This window comes from Notamacropus eugenii, chromosome 5, assembly GCF_028372415.1.
Source record: "Notamacropus eugenii isolate mMacEug1 chromosome 5, mMacEug1.pri_v2, whole genome shotgun sequence".
NCBI classification, from domain to species: Eukaryota; Metazoa; Chordata; class Mammalia; order Diprotodontia; family Macropodidae; genus Notamacropus; species Notamacropus eugenii.
In genome coordinates, this window is record NC_092876.1 from 355,233,137 (window position 1) to 355,253,527 (window position 20,391).

Below are 20,391 nucleotides of genomic sequence, written 5' to 3' on the forward strand. Positions count from 1 at the left end.
AATGTAGATTAAGTTTAAAAGGGCCTCTGTACCATTCTTTTTGGAGAAGTGGTTGTTGAACACTTACCAGTACACTTCTGCCTATATATATAACAATCTGCTTCATAATAGGTTATGAGTCTAAATTTCATCCCAAGGTTAGCAGATCTTTTTCCACAGCCCCATCTGGTCCTAGTCTCTGTATTATTCGCTCCTCCTCAATTTACACACTCCTAGAAGCTCATCATATTCCCCCCAACATAAATTAATCATCCCAATTTCTTCTTTCCTACCTTCTTGACTTCTCCTTCCCCAAGTCACAAGGCTACAGGATGGCACCTGTAAATTACTCGTTAAACTGGCATTCCCAAAGCTAACTTTTGCATTACTCTGTAGGACTATCACCAGGAAGAGGAAGAAGTCTTGTCCTTTGGTGCCAGGGGCAGACTTAGGAGGAATGTGTTGGAAGGAGCAAAGAAACAAATGTAGGTGTGAAAAAAGACAAAGCTTTCAGTCAATTAGAGCTCTCCAAAAGTGTAATTTCCTTAAGAGATAGTCTGATATTTCTCCCTAAAAGCCTATAAACAGAACTAGACGACCATTTGTTGGGTCTGATTTAGAGAGGATTGTCACTCTGGTATGGGATGGACTAAATGGCCTCTTAGGTTCCTTCTAATTCAGTGGTATGCACAGTCAGGACAATCTATGTTCAAATCCAGCCCCAGACACCCACTAACTCTGTGACTCTGGGCAACTCACTTAACTTCGATCTGCCTCAGTTTACTCATCTGTAAAATAAGAACTATAATAGCACCTACCTTGCAACGTTGTTGTGAGGACCTTGTGGTGTAATAAGTATGAAGTGCTTGGCATGGTGCCTGGCACAGTGTAAGTGAAATATAAATTTATTATATTATTATTTATATTTATTTGATGACTATGTTTTAAATTAATTAAATTATTAATTGATATTATATATTATAGTGGCAGTTAGGCACTGCTACTACCTTTTACTTATAAAAAAGAAATAAGGATTCCAAAAGAGTACACAGTAAAAATGAAGGAAGAGAGCACTTCTTCACAAGTATACTAGAAAAAAGTACCCTTGGGACTTAAACTGAGGACTTCCCATTTACCAGGGAGGATCTGTCTGTCTCCCTGGCATGAGTCCCTTTCAGTTCAAATATTTTTTGTTTTTAAATGATAAAGACCACTAGTCTCTCTTGAGGTGAGATAGGACTGAATGACAAAATGTTGGGCTAGTAGGAAAATGAACTTCTGAAGGATTCAGTCACTGTCTTCTTGAAAACTTCATGTACCCTTACCATCTTTGCCTATTTGAGGCTATCTCAAATGTAACCAGGTTGCCATCTAGTGATTAAAGCTCGTATTTGGGGATGAAGTCTGAGGTCCTCATAGTTCAGTGTCCCTTAAGTCTTTATTGCACTCCTTCTGGCTCTCCCACGACTAAAGCTTTCCAAGGACACAGAAGCTGTTTAAGAACAGACGTTTCAGAAATGCTTGTACAGCCCATAGGGGTAAACCTGGTAAATTTCGTGCTTTCAGTTAGAAAATAGGAATTTCTCCGAGGTGGGGATAAAGGGGTTATAGTGAGGAAATTCAGTTTAGGACAAGTGAAAGAATCTAGAGAGAAGGTGAGTCAGTCAGGAGAGTCAGACAGAATCACCCACTAACTTCATCTGGAAAGCAGCAATATAGATTGTGGTTTAACAACTCTCACTTTCAATGAGCCGGTGGAAGAAAAAGGAGGAAGGAGAGACAGCATGAAGTATAGAAAGAAAAATGAGGAGTAGAAAAAAAAAGGAAAGAGGAGAGGAAGGTAGAAGGGGGGAAAAGTAGTAATCAGTATTCCATACAATAAAGAATAAAATGTGTGGGCAAAGGACTGTGTAGAGCACATATAACCAAAAGATCTAACAAATCAAGTTCCATTTGTGCCCTTCCTAACTTAAGATATGCCATCAACTCATCTCTAGCTAATCCTCTTGCTTTGAAAGATGTACTGTCATGTTTTTCATCTTTTTATTCCCAATCCCTGGAAAGTACCTTCTGCATAGTAGGCATTTAAATGTTTGGTGAATGAAAAGATGAAATTAGAAAATAGATATGTGATTCTCATTGAAGGGAGATACCCTTCTGAATTCCTTCATCAGCTCAGTCACAAGTATTTCTTCTCTTACACATCTTTGATCTCATGGTCTGGCTCTCAGTGGGTTTTTCTTCCTAGAAACAGGTTGTCTTTAACTGTCTCTGGGGAGGTTCGTACTCATATCTCACAGGACTGATCCAAAGCAACAACTTGGAGAGGTAGAAGAAAGAGTAATGTATCTGGACCCAGGGAAACTGTGCTAGAATCTTGATTCTGCTTCTACCAGTGTGATCTTGGGCAAGTCAGCTAACTTGTAAAGGACTTAATTTCCTCATCTGAAAAAATCAGGCATTTGGATGAGGTAATCTCCAAGGTGCCTTTCAGTTTTAAAAATTAGGACTTGTGAGCACCGGGGCCCAAGATGGGGAAAAATTAACAACAGGGTAGATGGGTTTTGGTTCATCCAGTGACAATAATGATGTAAGTGGCCTGTAGAGAGACAGTCACCAGTGTCAGCTAACATGGACTGAGCATGTACCCACAGAATGCTTGGCACTGACTACACTTACTGGTAGTCTGGTAGGGGAAATTCAGCCCTAATCACCTGAAACACTTCCCCTCTACCCCAAATCCCAACAGAAGCTCTAAGAAGACAAGCAGAGATGACTAGGGACTTCCTCTTTGGGAACTGTCAGCACTAGTCTGAAGCCATTTCTTCCCTTTCTCTACCCAGATCCCTCCCACCCCATGGAGAGCAAAGCCCAATGTCCACCCCACCCCCTACTCCAATACATGTTGAGTTAAAGTTAATTCTGTCTCTTCCCTGGGCTCTGACGCAAGGCAGAACTTACCACAGGCTCAAGGGACTGGTCTCCATTGTCTACATCTCTAACCCTTTAACAGCTTCCTTTCATGCCAAGTAGAAACAGGGAACCAAAATGTGGTAATATGATCCCCAATTAGCATAAAATAAAAACAGCTCAGTCATGTTTTCCATGGTTTTTTTCAATCTTAAATGAAAAGTGAGAAATGGGACAAAAAGATATAAATGTACTCTTAGAACTAAAAATAAGAATATAGCACATGTATAGACATGTATTTATCACAACCTCAGAATTTGTCTCTAAAAAAAAGACAGCTGGAGGGAGGAATCCAAGCTATTCTTTTTCCTAAAGAACACAAGCAGAGGAAGAGACTTCCTCTTTCATCTGTGGTGCTGAAAGGGTTAAATTCTCAGCCATCCTTCTCCAAAGTGATTTATGATGATGAGTAGTGTTTCAAAACTCTCTCGCACTCCCAAAGAAGCCCCCCCCCCTTTCCCTATGGAGTCCTCCCTTAACGTGTTGAAGTGGGAAGGAGGCGGTGTTTTGCTGATCTGTTAAATTCTTAGTAAAGTTTCTGAGATTTCCAGTGGCTGCTGTTGTTTGACTTTGGTTTGGAGCGGAGCTGAGGTTATCCTGACATTTCTGGGACTGGATCCAGCCAAAGGGAAGAAGAAGGGGGAAAGGGAAAACGAGAAGAAGGAGAAAAGGAAAGAAAGGTGGGGGGAATGCAAGGAGACATGAAGGACTGAATAAGGAAAAAAAGAAGAAGCCCACCCCTTTTTCCCTATCACAGTGCTGTGTTTTCCTTCAGTCTGGAAAACATATTGATCCTGGTACTTTGGCTCGAGCGAAACAAAGGGACTTAGCCAGATAGAGGGGAAAAGCATGATAAGAAGGACCATGGAACTTTAAAGAGAGACAGAAACAAATTCCCCAAACATCTGGGACTCCACTCTTTCGGGATATGATGTGTGCTGGAGTTTATGTGTGATTGCTACAAAAACCAAGCCAGAACTTCAAGGTAAATGGAGATACAAGGATTTAAAAGGACGGTTCCCTTCACTTCATTCTGCTTGTCAAGAAGGTAAAAAAGAGAGAAAGAAAAGGAAAATCAACTCAACTGGAAATAAGACAATCTCTGGAGTCTGTGGCATTTTAAGTTCAAAACTGGAGCTGCTGCAAACCCTTTGGTGGTGCTCATCTGCTGAAAGGGAAAAGACCTGGGAGGAGATTGATTTCTTCTGGGGAACTGTCCTGCGACTAAGCTTCAGGGCTCCCCCCTCCCCGCCAAACCCTCTACATTCCATCTCTATGAGCTAGAATGTAAGTGTGTAGTCTTTTTTGCCCCTTAAAAATATCTTTGTTGCTTATTCAAATAATGAAACGTGCATGTTGTCACACTTCATGTGCTCAGCTTGCAGTCCAGAAAGCCAACTGTAAAGTCAGTGCAAACATGATGACTGAGATGAGCTAGTTTTCTTTCTTTCTTTCTTTCTTTCCTTTTTCCTTTTTTTTTTTTTTTGGCTTGCTGTGCTTCTGGAAGGCTTTTTGTCCTTCCCGAGTCACTGAACTGCAAAGACTTTAAGCAAAAAGGTCCCATTTCCCTAGTCCTTCCCCTCTCAGTGCTCCCCAGCCTCACTTAAAGGACAAAATGTATAGATCTGCCTGCAATTAAAATCACTTTTTTTCTCTCTGTTTTATGTTCCCATCCTGTCGCTCCTCAAAGTGGATGACACAATGAACTGGAGGATGGAACGGGGCTTCACCATGCTGCTGGCAATGTGGGTAGTGTGCCAATCAGAACCCCACCCTCAAACAGTGGACAGAGGGAGCCATGGAGCTGGGAAAGTGCTGCCAGCTTCCCAGGTTAACGGTAGACCACTTCGATTCCTGAGGCACACAGGGAAGGCCCAGGGAAGCGTAAGATCCACACGGGATAATCCTGACCATCCCATCCTAGACAGGAGGAGAGCTGTGCCAGTATTGAGACTAACCCGCCCAACTCCCCTGCCAATGCAGACCAGAGTGAGTGGCAGCCGAATGAGGCAGGAGCAGAGACCAACAGCCAAGGGTTCCCCAAGGGAGATGGTAAAAGATGAGGGATCCTCTGCTCGGGCAAAAATGGTGCGATTTCCATCAGGGTCTAGCTCTCCCAACATCTTGGCCAGCTTTGCAGGGAAAAACAGGGTATGGGTCATCTCTGCTCCTCATGCCTCTGAGGGCTACTACCGTCTCATGATGAGTCTCCTAAAGGATGATGTATACTGTGAGCTAGCAGAAAGACACATCCAGCAGATTGTGCTGTTCCATGAGGCAGGGGAGGAAGGTGGCAAAGTAAGGAGAATCACCAATGAGGGCCAGGTCTTGGAGCAATCGCTCGACCCCACTCTCATCCCCAAACTAATGAGCTTCTTGAAACTGGAGAAAGGAAAGTTTGGCATGGTGCTGCTAAAGAAAACCCTGCAGGTGGAGGAACGCTACCCATACCCAGTTAGGTTAGAAGCAATGTATGAGATCATTGATCAGGGCCCCATCAGAAAGATAGAGAAGATTCGGCAGAAGGGCTTTGTCCAGAAGTGTAAGGCAGCTGGTGTGGAGGGACAGGTGATTGAGGAAGGGAATAATGGTGGTGGTGGAGGGAGCAGACCAAAGGCAGGCAGTGAAAAGAAGAAGGAAGATGCAAGGAGAGGACAAATCCAACCGACAAGGGAGAGCCGAGTGAAAACAGTAAAGAAATTGGTCACCACAACAGTAGCTCCTCCTCCAGCTGCAAGGGCCACCATGCTTCCTCCATCTCCTCCAAGGACAGCAGCCTGGACCACCCCTCGTGTGGTGACAATGGCAACTCGGCCTACCACCACGACTACCACCTTTCCAACCACTCAGAGAACATGGACTACCAGAGTTCACACCACCTCATCTTCCCACAGGCAGCCTTTGGCAGCTGAGATGACAACTCCCAGGGGTACCTGGGAATCAGAAGATTTCTACCCCACCTCAAAGAAGGAGCAGCACAAGGAGAGGCAGCAGACTACCAGGAGGCCAAGCAAGACCACTGGCTATGAGAGCCACACAACAGCAACCCCCATCACGCCAGACCACTATACTCGGGCAGGGACAAGCCGTTTCCGTGACAACCGCACAGATAGGAAGGAGTATGGCCCTCGCGATCCAAATGTAGTGCCAGGCCAGCACAAACCAGTGAAGGCAAAGCCACCTAAAAAAAAAGCACAAGAAAAGATTCTAAGCAATGAATATGAGGACAAGTACGACCCCAGTCGGCCGACTGTCTCTCAGATAGAAGTGGAGCTGGAGGTGGGGAACATTCCCCCTAAGAAAGGGAAGGAGACAAAAAAGCATGACCGGCCTGACAAACCTGAGAAGAAGAAGAAGGCGAAGAATGAGAAACCAGACAAGCTGTTGAAGAGTGAAAAGCAGACCAAGAAGGACAAGGTGGAAAAAAAGAATAAGCAGGAGAAAGAACGGAATAAAAAGAAGAAAGGGAGCAAAACAGAGCATGATGGATATCTGAAACCCACTTCAAAGCTTTTCACACAAAGTTCCAAGAAATCGTTGACTGATCTGCTGGAATTTTTTGAAGGGAAAAGGCGGCTCCTTGTAAGTAAACTCCTCAGCCTGCTATTTTTGGGGAGAGTGGGCCATGTTTTGGTTTGCTGTTTTAATGAAACAAAAATGTGAGGGGATAGATGGATGGATGGATGGATGGATGGATGGATGGATGGATGGATGGATGGATAGATGGATGAGTAGATGGGTGAATGGATGGAATGAAGAAATAAGTGAAAAAGTATTTCCTAAGCACTTGGCTTGTGCCAAGCATTATGTCAAATATAAAGAAAAGACAGTCTCTGACCTCAAGGAGTTTATATTCTAGTAGAGGTAGACAACATGTAGAGGGAACTAATATTTTGTCTTGGAAAGTTACAGGGATGGTGAGTAGAGCCATAGAGAAGGTACTTTTTATAGTACTACTGCTAGTAGGAAGTTCGGGTAATGTAGTAAAACTCCAGCACAAAAATTTAGGCATTCAAAGTCTTCTTGTTCTGTTTTTGCTGAAACCATTTTTTGAGTCATCATAGTTGATCCTACAACCCTACGTAAGCCTAGACAGAGTGTCCAAAAGTGTAGAGGCTTCTGTTTGTCAGTAGTCTGATAACTCTCCCTTTCCTCCTTGACAGCCTTGTATTTTCATATGTATACCTCTCTTCCTATGCTCTATCCCACTGAAGGAGTAGGAGAGGAGGGGATAAGGGCATTCGTTGGAAGGTGGGGGCAGGGGAAAGTGAATGCAGGCAAGCTGTGCTGACCAACTAACTTCAGCTATTACACGAAAACCAATTTCTTTGTGACTGAACAAGCATAGACATATTTGTCCTTCTAGTGGGGTGGCAGGAATAAGGAATATGTAGGTTTTTAAAAATCAGTTTAAGATGAGTATCAAGATCAGTCTGGAAGGAGAAAAGAAATCACAAAAGAGAAGGGTATTTCTTTGGGGGAGGGGGATGGTAAGTGACGAAATTAAGAGGGTAAGATTACGTGTGTATGAATGAACCTTAGTCCTTTTTTAGCATCAGATGGCAAAGCTATTATTATTCCTCATGACTGACTCCCTGAGTCATTGACCAGCTAGCAATAGGAGGGGGACAACGTAGGAAGGGGACAGAATGAGTTTCAAGAATTGTAGCAGGATAATGAGGAATAACAGAGTTTAAGGACCAGATTCCAATTAATTCTGGGCTTTACAGTCGAAACTAAGAAAAGGAGGGTCAGTGTGTATGGAATCTGCTCTCCAAAGCTCATTTCTACACTGAAAGTCTGTTGCCTTTGAGACTCAGAATGGTTATCTGTGTTGGTAGAGAAAAAAGTGGTGCTGCTGGTAGGAACAAACTGCAGATTTGGAGAAATGCCCAGTTAGACCCTTAGCCTTTCCTCTGAATCACTGGGTGGTTCTGAGCATTTCACCTTCCTGGGCTATGACCATTCCTCAGGCCCACATGGGGTCACTCCTTTGCAACCATGAAAGAATATGGTAGAAACTAGTCAAAACTGAATTATGTTTTAGAGAATCCCTAGCTCTATGTAAAACATAAGGCTAGTTCTTATAAATAACATGAAAATGGTATTTCTTCCCCTCATCTCCACCTCAATGTCCTAAGTTGGTCCTTCCTACTTAGGGAAATAAGTAATTTTAAAAATCTTGATCAAGTCACTTTTCTTCTCTGGGCCTCAGTTTATTTATCTGTAAAATGACTAGGTAACTAGGGTTAGACTAGATTATTTTGTCTAAGCTCCCTTCTAGCTCTAGCATTTTAGAATATTGAGATCATGAAGATGGAAGGAACTTTAGAGAACATCCAATCCAATGTCTTTACAAATGAGGAAACCAAGGTTCAGGGAAGTTAAATTCCTGGCTCAGGGTCACATAGATAGTGGGTGGCATAGTTGCCCTTTAAATTCAGTTTGTCTGACTCCAAATACAATTCTTGTTTCACTACAAACACTGTCTGTTCACTACACAACACTGATAATATATTGTCCTTCAATAACAACAATCATCCCACAAATTTTAATATCCTTCTCAGTTGAATTTTAGAAGACTTATAGACTTTTAGAATTGGAGGGAAGGAACCCTAAGTAGTTTTATTCAGACCCATAGAAGTCAGGTCTTGAAACTAGGGCAATACTCATGAATTTCTAACTATGGGAATTCCATGTGTCTTCCGCATTCCCCTAAAATTACACTACTCTTTTTGCAGGACTTTTCATACCTATGGATTAAGTAGAGTACTAACTGACACTTCTTTCCCACCAGTTCATTTCTCTGGTCCCTTGGTAGCCATTATGTAAACTCTCCATATCTCTCAATCTGAGCTGGATTTGTACCAATGACCTGAATTTAGAGGCTCTGTCTCCCATTAGTCTTTGGCTATTTTACCAACTAAGTTCAAATAGTGATTTGGAGCTTTAAACAAAGCAGAAATCATGGTGGTATTCATCTTAGGTGGGACAGTTCCCAGAATCTCTTCCATCTTTCAGTTATTTCCCAGGGCTCATGTCAGAATCCTGGAACCAAACCCAGAACTTTGGAAAAGTTTAGGTGGATAAGAGATCTCTCTCTCCTCTCTCTCTCTCTCTCTGCCTTGTGAATTCAGTTCTGTGTGTGTGTGTGTGTGTGTGTGTGTGTGTGTGTGTGTGTGTGCAAGCCCATGCGAGCTTACTCGCTTGTGCATGTGGAAAGAGACAGAGAGAGACAGAGAGATTGGGACAGAGAAAGAGACTGACATAGAGAGGATGGGGCGGGGGGAGGGGTTTAGTTTTGAGCCACAAGAAATTAACTACAGACTAGTGAACAGTCATCAGTAGAGGACAGGATATCAGTGTCCTTGAACTATCGTTTAGGAATTGTAGGATATGTTTTATCTAGAATGAAGATTATCTGGGGGAATGTTAATCTGGGAATCTTCCACCTTAGGTGCCCCAAATTTGATTCACTTTTTGGACTGAACTACCCCCAGAGGGTAACTGAACATTTACTTTGGGATCTCTGAGACAACTTGAACTCTTAGGAGGTGGGCACACAGAAGCAAGTGGTGTCTTCTCTCCCAGCCCTGGGAACTAACCTCGTAGCATCATGGGAGTTTGTTTGCCTGACCCTGCTTTGGGGTAGTTGTCCAATCCCAGCCCGTTTAGCTGAGCTGCCGGTGGAGGCAGAGTTCACCTTTTGGGCAGGTTATAGTGAGAGAATGTGTCAAGTTTGTGGTTGTTTACTCTCCTGGCAGATGCCGCCCCTACAAAATGCTGTGAGCTGGTGAGTTAAAATACAAAGGAGGTTTTAACTGCCCTCTAGATATCCCTCTTTTCTTCTCTCCCTCCCTCCTTTCCTTACTCACCCAGTGATCTGAAAGTTCAGCTGTGCTCTTTCTGCTTTTCGTGTCATCACCAACAATAAATCTTCAGCACTTGAAACACAGTTGACAGTTTTTGCTGATGTCACATGGGGCAAAGCAGAATCCAACTTGGCTTGCTGGTGACTGTATGAGCTCACCAGCGTTAGCAAGGGAATAAAGTTTGTTATTAGAAATAAAATAAGAATGAGATATATTACATTTTCCCCATTGGTGCACCCTTTCAGATCATGATTCCACCTGAAATTTGTTTTTTGAATAGCTGGTGGAGCAGCTAGTTGGCTCAGTGAATAGAATGCTTGACCTGCAGTCCAGAAGACCTATGTTCAAATCTAGCCTCAGACACTTACTAGCTGCATGACCCAGGATGAGTCATTTAACCTTTGTTTGTCTCACTTTCCACATCTATAAAGTAGGGATGATAATAGTACTCGCCTTCCAAGATTGTTGTGAATATCAAATGAGATAGTTTAAGTACTATATAAAATGTTAGTTATTATTATTGACAGAAATAAGAATCAGATGAGAAAGGAAGGATGACTTCCATTATGTCTGGAACACACTATTTGTTGTTGTTTAATCATTTCAGTTGTGTCTAACTAACAAAATGACCCCATTTGGGGGTTTTCTTGGTAAAGATACTAGAGCGGTTTACCATTTCCTTCTCCAGCTCATTTTACAGATGAGGAAACTGAGGCAGTTTCCTGAGACTTGTCCAGGGTCACACAGCTAGTAAGTGTCTGAGGCTGGATTTGAACTTAGGTCTTTCTGACTCCAGGCTAGTGCTCTATCCATTGTGCCAGCTAACTGTCCCTGAATATAATATAGACACTTATAAATGTTTATTGAATTGAAAAAAAATCAAGGCTTAATAAAGATCAAAGACTGGTAGAAAGTAAAGCGGCACAGTAGACTTAAAAGTACAGAAGAGAACAGGAATCAGATTCTGGGTAAATTCTTTCAAGCATACTGCTTAGTTGCTCTGTATCATAAATAGTTACCTTTCCTTTCAAATTTAGATACAGTACTTTATTTTACCTCCCAAGGAATACAGTGGTTGAATTAATATTCACAAAGGTATAAAGACCTAAAGAAGATACTGCAGAAGTTCAAGTGTGGCAGCTAAAGTTTTCTTCCTAGTGGCCCCAAATTTTAACCTGATATCTTGGAAATGAAACAAGGTCTATGGACCAAAGCAAGTGCACAGTATTTTCAGTCCAGCCAATCTGATATGCCTCTCATAACCTGAGTGTTTTATATTCATGCAATTTCTGAGGAACAAAAAAAATTCACAATAATGAACCCTGAATTTGGAGCAGGAGGTTCCAAATGGAACTCAGCTCCAGGCTCCACTGTGTACCACCTGTCTGACCAAATCATTTCTACTTTCTATGCCTCAATTATCTCATAAGTTGTCTATAAAGTGAGGGAGGTGAGGATATTGAACTAATTGATCTCTGATGTTCTTACCGGCTTAAAATGTACAATTCTGTAAATAGTTCGCCAAGCCTTTATAAAAACTGTAGCAGCTAATGTTATCAGTTTGCAGTTGGGCAAACTGAGGCACAGAGGTTTTACAGGACAACCCATCCATGAACCTGAGATATTCTGATTCTCAGGCCAGTGTTCAACCTTACATACATTCCACCTTCCAGCAAGTCAATATAGAACATCACTTTTCACATGGTGGAGTCTTGAATACTCTTGTTGGGAATATGCTGCAGTCAAAATGCACAAATTCATGAGAGTTGATTGTAAAATTTTCAGCGTGAGCATTTACACCTCAGAAATAAAAAAAAAACGTTATATATAAATCAGGATTTGATTTATTGTTTTATTGTTTGTCTAAAGATAATAATCAAGAATTATTAATTCTTAATTCTAATAATGAAAATTTAAAAAGGATGTCTCACATACAGTTCCCCCCCAAGAGCTGGCTGTTAAACATTTACCAGCAAAACTTACTACAATTCTAAATTTTTGCTTGCCACCATTATAAGTCATAGGGTAACAGGAAGTAGAAGGTGTAAAAGATCTTAAAGATTGGTCAGTTCAACAATAAACATTTATTAAGCACTTATTATATGCAGGGAATTATGTGAGGCAATGGACATATGGATAAAAAATGAAATAGTGCTCCTCTTAAGGAGGGGATATAATATATCCTTACATAATTTAATATAGTCCACTTGTTATTATGTAAATAAAGAAAATGAGGATCAAAAGTCAAAAGATTTTTCCAGGGTCATACAGATGGTGGAAGAGTAAGCATTAGGACTAGGTCTCTGGGTTGTCAGTCCAATGCTCTGGAAAACAAAATGGAACAAAATGAATTTATCTTCATCTTGAGGTTGCCACTTGTACTGTCCCAGGACTGAAAGTAAACAAGGCTATACTGCCATAAAATGAAGGCAATATCAAGAAATTATTTCATTTCTTTAATAAATGTTTAAGTCTGTATGATACTGTGAGGAAAAAAACACTGGCTACATCTGAAATGGGGGAATCTGGATTCAATCCAACCACTGATACTTCCTCTCTGCCAGCCTCATCTTCCTGGGTCTCAGTTTCCTCAGCTATACAATGAAGAAATTGGACTAGAAGTTCTCTTCTAGGCTTAGATGATCCAAACTAAGAATTAAACATTTAAACAAACTATGCAGGCCCTGAATTACACAAATAAATTAATCAAATCATGTCAAAATCTGCATTTCCTGTTGTGATCTTAAAGCAAATGTTTTACCTGAATTACCTATATGTTCGTCTCCAACCCTCATCTTTGCTCGTCCTATATAGACATAGGTAGATCTATATGACATCCCAGACAAACCATTAATTTGCCAAGCAATTGATTAATCAATTCAATACTAACTTAGTGAATCAGATAGACACCTTAGGGATCTATTAAATTGGTTGGTGTTTCATCATGGTGATAGTCAAAACAAACAACCCTCAAACCTTTTGAAATCGTGATGTCACATAGACATAGCCACAGTCCATGTAGAAATTTCTAAACTTTTCATACAAGGCAAAACCTTGTATTAAACCTATTGTCTTGTACCCAAAGACCAACCCATTGGTCAATCTACTTGTATTGAATTTCAGAGATCCAATCACAAGTTCACATGACACAAATGGCCACTGTTCAATCAACATTTTGAGAGGTGAATCAATCACATGTATGTAATTGACATACAAGGGCCAATAATGTTAATCTGACCTCAATAATCTGGGCATTTGTGTAGTAATCTGATTATTTGGTTCATTTGGAAAATCAATTTAATGTTGAAAGGGTTTAAAAGCTTTGAGATAGCAAATTACTTCTCCATTTAAAAAAATAACGCCGTGACAATCCAGAATCACTTCAGGACTGAACACAGTACTTTAAAAGAATCTGGAATTTAAATAGCTTCTTCATATTTAGGTATAGCCAAACTTTTCTCATTTTGATCTATTCGCTTTCCTTATGCAAACAAACTTCATAATCCAGTGAGCCTGGGCTGAGCCAATGTTCCATCTGGAAAGGAAACGTGGAAAAAGAACAGCCATACTCTATTAAAACTACAATACAAGTCCCACTTTACACCCACCAAGTTGGATAGGTGCCCAGTGTAACTGCTAGACAACAATATTTACTGAGACCAGCACCCCTCCTTCCCTAGAGACCACTGGGATGCTCTTCTAAGAAAGAGGGAACGGGAAAGCTTTGTTGAATCCATTTCAAAAGCTATTTTAATTGCCAGAAAGAAAATTAATGTTGTGTAGATGTCAATGCATAGAAAAAAGACACTAAAAATGTGAAATGGATACATTGTCTTTTTTTACACATTGAATCAAACATAAAAATCAGAGAAGATGCTAAGATCGACTTCTCCATTCAGCAGAACTATAAATACATATTCATAGACTGATGGTAGGATTGCAGTTTTGAGCTCCCCTACTCACCAATTTATGGCAGAGTTCATCCATATTTGCCAGTTTCTTGGCACAGCCAGTTATGATTGTCAGAGGCATGAATCTTCATAGTGGGTAAAGGGAAAAAGTGCCTTTTAACTTCTTTTCTGTATACTTTTAAGATTAGGATAGAGAACTGTCTTCAGATCATAAGATCATAAATCTAGAAATAGAAGGGGACCTTAAAGTTCATTAAATACAACCCCTCATTTTAGAGATAAGGGAATTGGGACCCAGAGATCCTCAATGACTTTCCTGAAATCCATCTAGCATAGTCCCTGGTACATCTAGGGTAGGTCCCAGTCTTTTGGGGATTGACCTCTATTCATTTAAAAGAGACTCCATTCTCTCTGGGTTAATGGTCCCTATACATCAAGGATAAATTTACAGGTCTGCCTATGTGATCCCTGACTAAAATAGGCCTTCTCTGTCTGAGATTGGTCTTTGTATTTCTAGGTTGGGGCCTTGACCATGTAGGATACCTGTTTTTCTAGGAAAGGGCCTTGACATATAGGATAAACTCATGGCTACATGTAATAGTTCTAACATTCTATTTCTCTAACAAGCTTGCAACTGTGTCATGCATCTCTTGGCATCCCCAGAGCTCACTGCAGTGTTCTGCACAAAATAGGTGTCTGATAAATGTTTACTCTTGTCCACATTTGTGATGATGATTTTGTGGTTTAGTCATTTTTCAGTTATATCTGACTCTTTATGTATGACTCCATGGAGTTTTCTTGGCAAAGATACTGGAATGGCTTGCCATTTCCTTCTCTAGCTCATTTTATAGATGAGGAAACTGAGACATGCAGCATTAAGTGGGTTGTCAAAGGTCACACAGTATCTGAGGTCACATTTGAACTCAGGTCCTTCTGACTCCATGGTTGGCACTCTATCCACAGTGCCACCTAGCTGCCCCATGTGATGATGATGCTATAACATAATTAAATTGCTTAATTCTTCCTCTTGGGATCAGAAGTTTTTAACCGTGCATTCTTCAAGGAGTGGTTGGGGAGAAAAAAATATTTTCTCTATTAACTTTTCCTTCATTCCCTCTCTCCAAAGCCAGTAGACCCAGTGTCTAAGTAAGGACTGTTGAAGTACACTTGATTCCTCCCTGTTCTATACCTTAGTATGCCTCTTTTAAAGTTTACAAGGGGGCAAGGAAGGACCTTATGCCAAAATGTGGGAAAGGTAAGAAACTTTCTCTTTGTAGTGATCCAGTTCTGCCCCCTGGACAGAGGAAACAATTATATTCAGTATAAACAGGATACAACAGTATTAATTATGAAAGTGAATAGGATATTATCTTTCTAAGTCATTTTATAGATGTTTATCGAGCATTTAGAATGTTCTGGGCACAGTCCCAGGTACTGGGGATACAAGGGATTATAATAGTGACTTTGAGGTTTTTTTGTTCTTTTTAAAAATGAATACATTCTAACAGACATGCATATTAGCACAGGTTCACATAGCTCCGAACTAAAAGAATATAACATGCCTTGCTCTTGAGGAACTTATGGCATAATTAAGGAGAGAATGTACATAAAAACAACAAATAATTCAAAGTAATATATGCCAATTGCCAAACATGTGGACCAGACAATGAATGTTACAGGAAATCAAAGTTGTGAGAGATTGGTTTGAGTAAGAGTGACCAAGGGAAAGCATCATGGAAGACAAAGAATTTGACCTGAACCTCAATGATGGACAGGTGAGATTCAGAAAAGTGGGGTAGGGAGGAGAGCTATTCCAGAAGAAGTCTGGGGAGGAAGAATATATGAGCAAAGACTGAGGTAAAAATGTCCTCTATATGTTTCTGCAGGGTTAGATCCCTCTGACTGGAGCACAGGGTTTGTAGAGGGGAGTAGTGAATAATGAAGCTAGAGAGGATTAGGATTACGTTGTGGAAGGTCTTGACTTCAAGGTAAATGAAATAGTTCCATAGTATCTCCTGAAAGGAGGTGACAACTCATCAGCTCCTATGGATTTAATGTAGTTACCATTTCCACTCATGATTCTCAAACCTACCTATCCTGCCCTAACCTGACCTCCAGTCTTCCATCTCCAACTGCCTTGCAAACCTCTCAAACTGGATGTCCAGTAGACATCTTAAACTAAGCTTGTCCAAAACTGAATTCATTTTCTTTCCTCCTAAACTCTTCCCTCTAATCAACACCCCCCCCCCCTAAAAAAAAAGCACGCTTCCTTATTACTATAGAGGACAATCCAATTCTCCTAGTCCCTTAGGCTTACAATCTGGGACTTTTCACCCTCTCTCAACCCTGAGATCTAAGCTGTTACCAAGGTCTGTCAATTTTACCTCTGCATCATCTCTCAAATATACCTTCTCTCCTCTGTCACTGACACTGTCTTGGTGAATGAGGAACCGCATCACCTTCAGCCTGGATTATTGCAATAGCCTGTGGATGGGTCTGCTTGCCTCAAGTTATCCCACCTTCCTGCTCTAGTCTACCCTCTGTTCAGCTACTAAAGTGAATTTCCAAAAGCACAGGTCTGATCATTCACCCCTGTGTTCAGTAAACTCTTGTGGCTCCCTATTGCTTCCAGGATCAAATAAAAAATGTTCTATTAGGCGTTCCATACCTTTGTAACCTAGCTCCCTCCTGCCTTTCCAATCATCTTGCACCTCACTTTCCACCATGTGGTAAGTTGATTCAGTGACCTGACCCTCTGGCCGTTCCACAAACAAAATATTTAGTCTCTTGGCCTTGGACATTTTCCTTGAATGTCTCCCATGCCTCAAATGCTTGACTTCCTCAAGTCTACCTACTGATTTCCCTGGATTTCTACAAGTCCTAAATAAAATCTCATCTTTTACAGGAAGCCTTTTCCTTTTCCTAATTTCTAGTGTCCTCCCTCTCTTAATTATTTCCTATTTATCCTGTATATACCTTGTTTGTATGTATTTGATTGTTGTATCTCCCATTAGATTGTGAGTTCCTTAAAGGAATGGATTGTCTTTTGCCTCTTTTTGTCCCACCAGCACATAGTAAGCCTGGCACATAGTAACACTTAATAAAAGTTCATGATTGGTTGAGATAAACCGGTGCTGGGACTGTGCTGTAGCCACGTGAAGGTCATTGTTAAATATTCATGATGAAAATTTGCACCTTGGAAATTACAAAAAAAAATTTTTTAAATACAAATCAGGGCTTGATTAATCATTTGGTTGATTTAAGAAAGTGATCGCAAAAATATTAATCATAATGATAGTTACCATTGATATAGCCCTTGCTATGTGCCAGGCACTGTGTTAAGCATTTTACAATTATTATTCCATTTGACTTAATGTAGATTAACTTAATATATCTTGTGTACATTTTTCTTTTCCCACTTTCTTTTCCTTCCACTCATCTTCCTACCATGTATGATTAATATCTCAGATTTGTTCATCATAGCATTGAGAGCTAGAAAATACCTTGGAAATGATCTAATGCAGCCCTCCCTTTTTACAGGTGAGTAAACTAAGGTTCAGGAAAATTGTTATTTTTTTGAAGGTTCATTTCATGAACCTGTGTGATTCAACGGAAAAGGGACAGTCAAGTGTAAATAATGCAAATGCATTCAGAAAAAAATTATCCAAACTCTATTAACGAGTTGATAGATGAGTTCAGTTATGATCCAGAAAAGGATCTTTGTTGGCTCCCCCATGAATGTATACTTCTTGAGAGCAGGGACAACTTTTGTCTTTCAGTTTATCCTGTAACTTACAACATGTAGTAAACTGTTAACAAATGCTCATTCATTGACTGACTGCTCTACTAGACCCTGAAGACTCTGGCCCAATGTGCTTTGGTCAGAAAAGGAAACTCTTGCTGGATACCAACAAAAAAAAAAGTTTAGAGAGAAAGAATAAGGAAACTTTATCCTATGAACAAAACCAAGATGTATCTATGACAAGCTTGTCCACCCAAGGACTACAACATATCAAACTGTTGTTGTTGTGTTTGTTCTCTAAGAGGACCATGACGCTAGGGAGATGATGATGTGACTTGCAGTTGACTTTGATTTGAGTGAGGGAGGGCTGTGCAAAGTCACCAGCCTCACTTTCTCCTCCACAGCAATCTGGGTCCAGTGGCTTGATATTCATCAGAATGACTAGAGATGGCCCAGGATGCATTGGGAGACCCTTGACTTTTAGGCTAAGGTGTTTTGAGGTTCTCACTTTGACTGAGGTAACACCCATTTAGTGAAGAGGCCTCTTTAAGAAGTGAGTCAAGGGATGGCTCCTTTAATAAAAAAAAAAAAAAAAAACTGGGATGGGAAGGGGCAGCTAGGTGGCACAGGGAATAGAGCACCAGCCCTGGAATCCGGAGGATGTGAGTTCAAATCCAGCCTCAGACATTTGACAGTTACTAGCTGTGTGATCCTGGGCAAGTCACTTAACCACAAATGCCTGGCCAAAAAAAACCCAACAAAACAACCCAAAATCCTACCTTACTCACATAAGTAATTAGCATTACATATCAAATTGGAATGCCTGCTGAAAGATCTAAGGATGTGGAGAAGGTTCAGAGAACGGCACCTAAAATGTTCAAGTGGGTGGGAAGAAGCCTTAAAAGAAGGCTTTGACATCTGATACTCATGTAAGTTGATTTCTAGACGTTCCCTAGAGGAAAGCAATTCCTTCAGGCACTCCTAATTAAGAGGAGAGGAAGGAGGTAGTAGGAGAGAAATGATCCTGAGAGGAAGAAACTGACCTACTTTTTCTCCTACTGTAAGAGGCAAACACACCCTTGCTTTTCTTCTTTTTTTTTCCCTTCTCCTCCTCCTATCAGAAGGGTTGGTGGGGTCCTGGGTGGGAACCCAAACTATGTAAGTGAATTAGAGTGGGGTACTTGGCCAAATAGACCTGGGTGTAACTTTGTCTTTTTTTTGTTAAATATTTGCACAAGAGAAAATGTGTGAGCTAAAAGTTTTCTTTAAAGCTGTTTGTAGTGTTGCTTTATAAAGACCCTAGATAGAGTCAATGGAAATTTAATTCTGTATTCTGTATAAGGCAAAAGGGTTTGGTCAGCAAAACTATCTAATTAGGCAAAATGAAACATTATTAATATCATCTAATGAATTTTTTACTTAATAGCCAAGGGGAAACATAAAGTTAGAATGGCCTTATTTTGATCAGAATCATTCTGTTTTAGTAACTGAACAGCGTTGATTTACCCTCACCTAGTGGTATGTTGTTAAATGTTTAACAACCAGCTCTCCACTGAACATGAAACTATCCATAAAGCACTTTTAGGTTTAATCTGCACTAGTAACATCTTCTCCATCACTTTCTTAAGCCTAAACGATCAATGAAACAATAAATCAAGTCCTGATTTGTAGTGTTTGCCAATTTCCAAGATAGAAATGTTCCCACTGAAAATTTACCAAACATCTCTCAGGAGCCAGTTCGAGATGGCTCCAGCGCACATCTGTACCTCACCCCACTCCTTCAGGTTACTGCAGTAGAGTCTGCCTAAATGTTACACCCAGAGTAATACTTTCTTACTTCTATATACCTCTAGCTCATCACCGCACCTAAGGTTGAGAACAATATGTATGTGCAGCAGAGGGATGAATACCTGGAGAGTTTCTGCAAAATGGCAACCAGAAAAATCTCTGTGATTACTATCTTTGGTCCCATCAACAACAGCACCATGAAAATTGACCACTTCCAGCTAGGTGAGTTTTTTTTTTTTTAAATGTGTCATTGCTTTTTTCCCCATATCCTAAAAGCGGGGTGGGGCGAAACCTAGGGGAAAGAGAATATGAGAGATATAAATTCACTATTGCTTCTTTGGTGTGGTGTCATGACTATTTCTTCCCTTCCCTTCTCCTTTTTTCCATAGACATCCTGGCATTTCCCCATGTTTAGGCTGTAAAATGAAATTTATGGCACTTCTTGATGCTAGTTTAGAAGTCAGGGAAATGGTGAGAAGGAGCCCAAGGGGCTAGGAGGAGGCAGGGATGCACTGAAGGGAATCAAGGCATTTGCCAGAATTCTAACACTTTTATGTGGGTCCAAATCCTCCTAGAACAAAACCGTCTGATGGATATGTGCATGACATAGAAATGTTTTGTAGACTGGACATAGCAGGTGGTTTACTCACTCACTCACAGACTCAGGGACTGCCAGACTCCTTGGGACTTCTCAGTTCCTGGCAAGGCTGGGAGGGGAATTAACTAGAATTGAAAGAAAGTTGTTTGGGCTAAAGGAAAAAGCAGCTGAAAAGAGAGAGTGGACTGAGCCTGATGCTGTTGGGAAAGGAGAGCACCTTGACTGAATTAAGTTCGCTGCAATTTTTTATATTAATAATCCCGGTGAGACTGACAAATAATAATGTGAAGGGTTAGGGCTGTAGGGTATCATGACCTCATGATCATTCTCAGACATGGACATTACACTCCAAAATATTTACATTTTTAAAATTTATGTTTAGCTTTCAACGTTTACTTCCATAAGTTTTAAATTTTCTCCCACAAAATGTTTTTTAAAATACAGTTCTAAGGCATTTGAGAAAAAACTTTCGGCAAAATTCTGTCCTAAGCATACATTCCTTCATTTTTATCTTTTACCTCCTACTGCCAC

At 40.6% G+C, this 20,391-nt stretch overlaps 1 protein-coding gene across 1 annotated transcript in view; it reads left to right on the forward strand.

Annotated features, from left to right (window-relative positions):
• Positions 1-3,355: 3,355 nt before the first annotated feature.
• Positions 3,356-20,391, forward strand: part of CCDC80 (coiled-coil domain containing 80) — a 39,183-nt gene continuing 22,147 nt past the window's right edge. Inside the window, exons 1-3 of the mRNA XM_072614002.1 lie at positions 3,356-4,236; positions 4,640-6,531; positions 19,328-19,484. Coding sequence (XP_072470103.1) covers positions 4,651-6,531; positions 19,328-19,484 — 2,038 coding nt within the window. The 5' untranslated portion in view covers positions 3,356-4,236; positions 4,640-4,650. The remainder of the gene's footprint in view (positions 4,237-4,639; positions 6,532-19,327; positions 19,485-20,391) is intronic.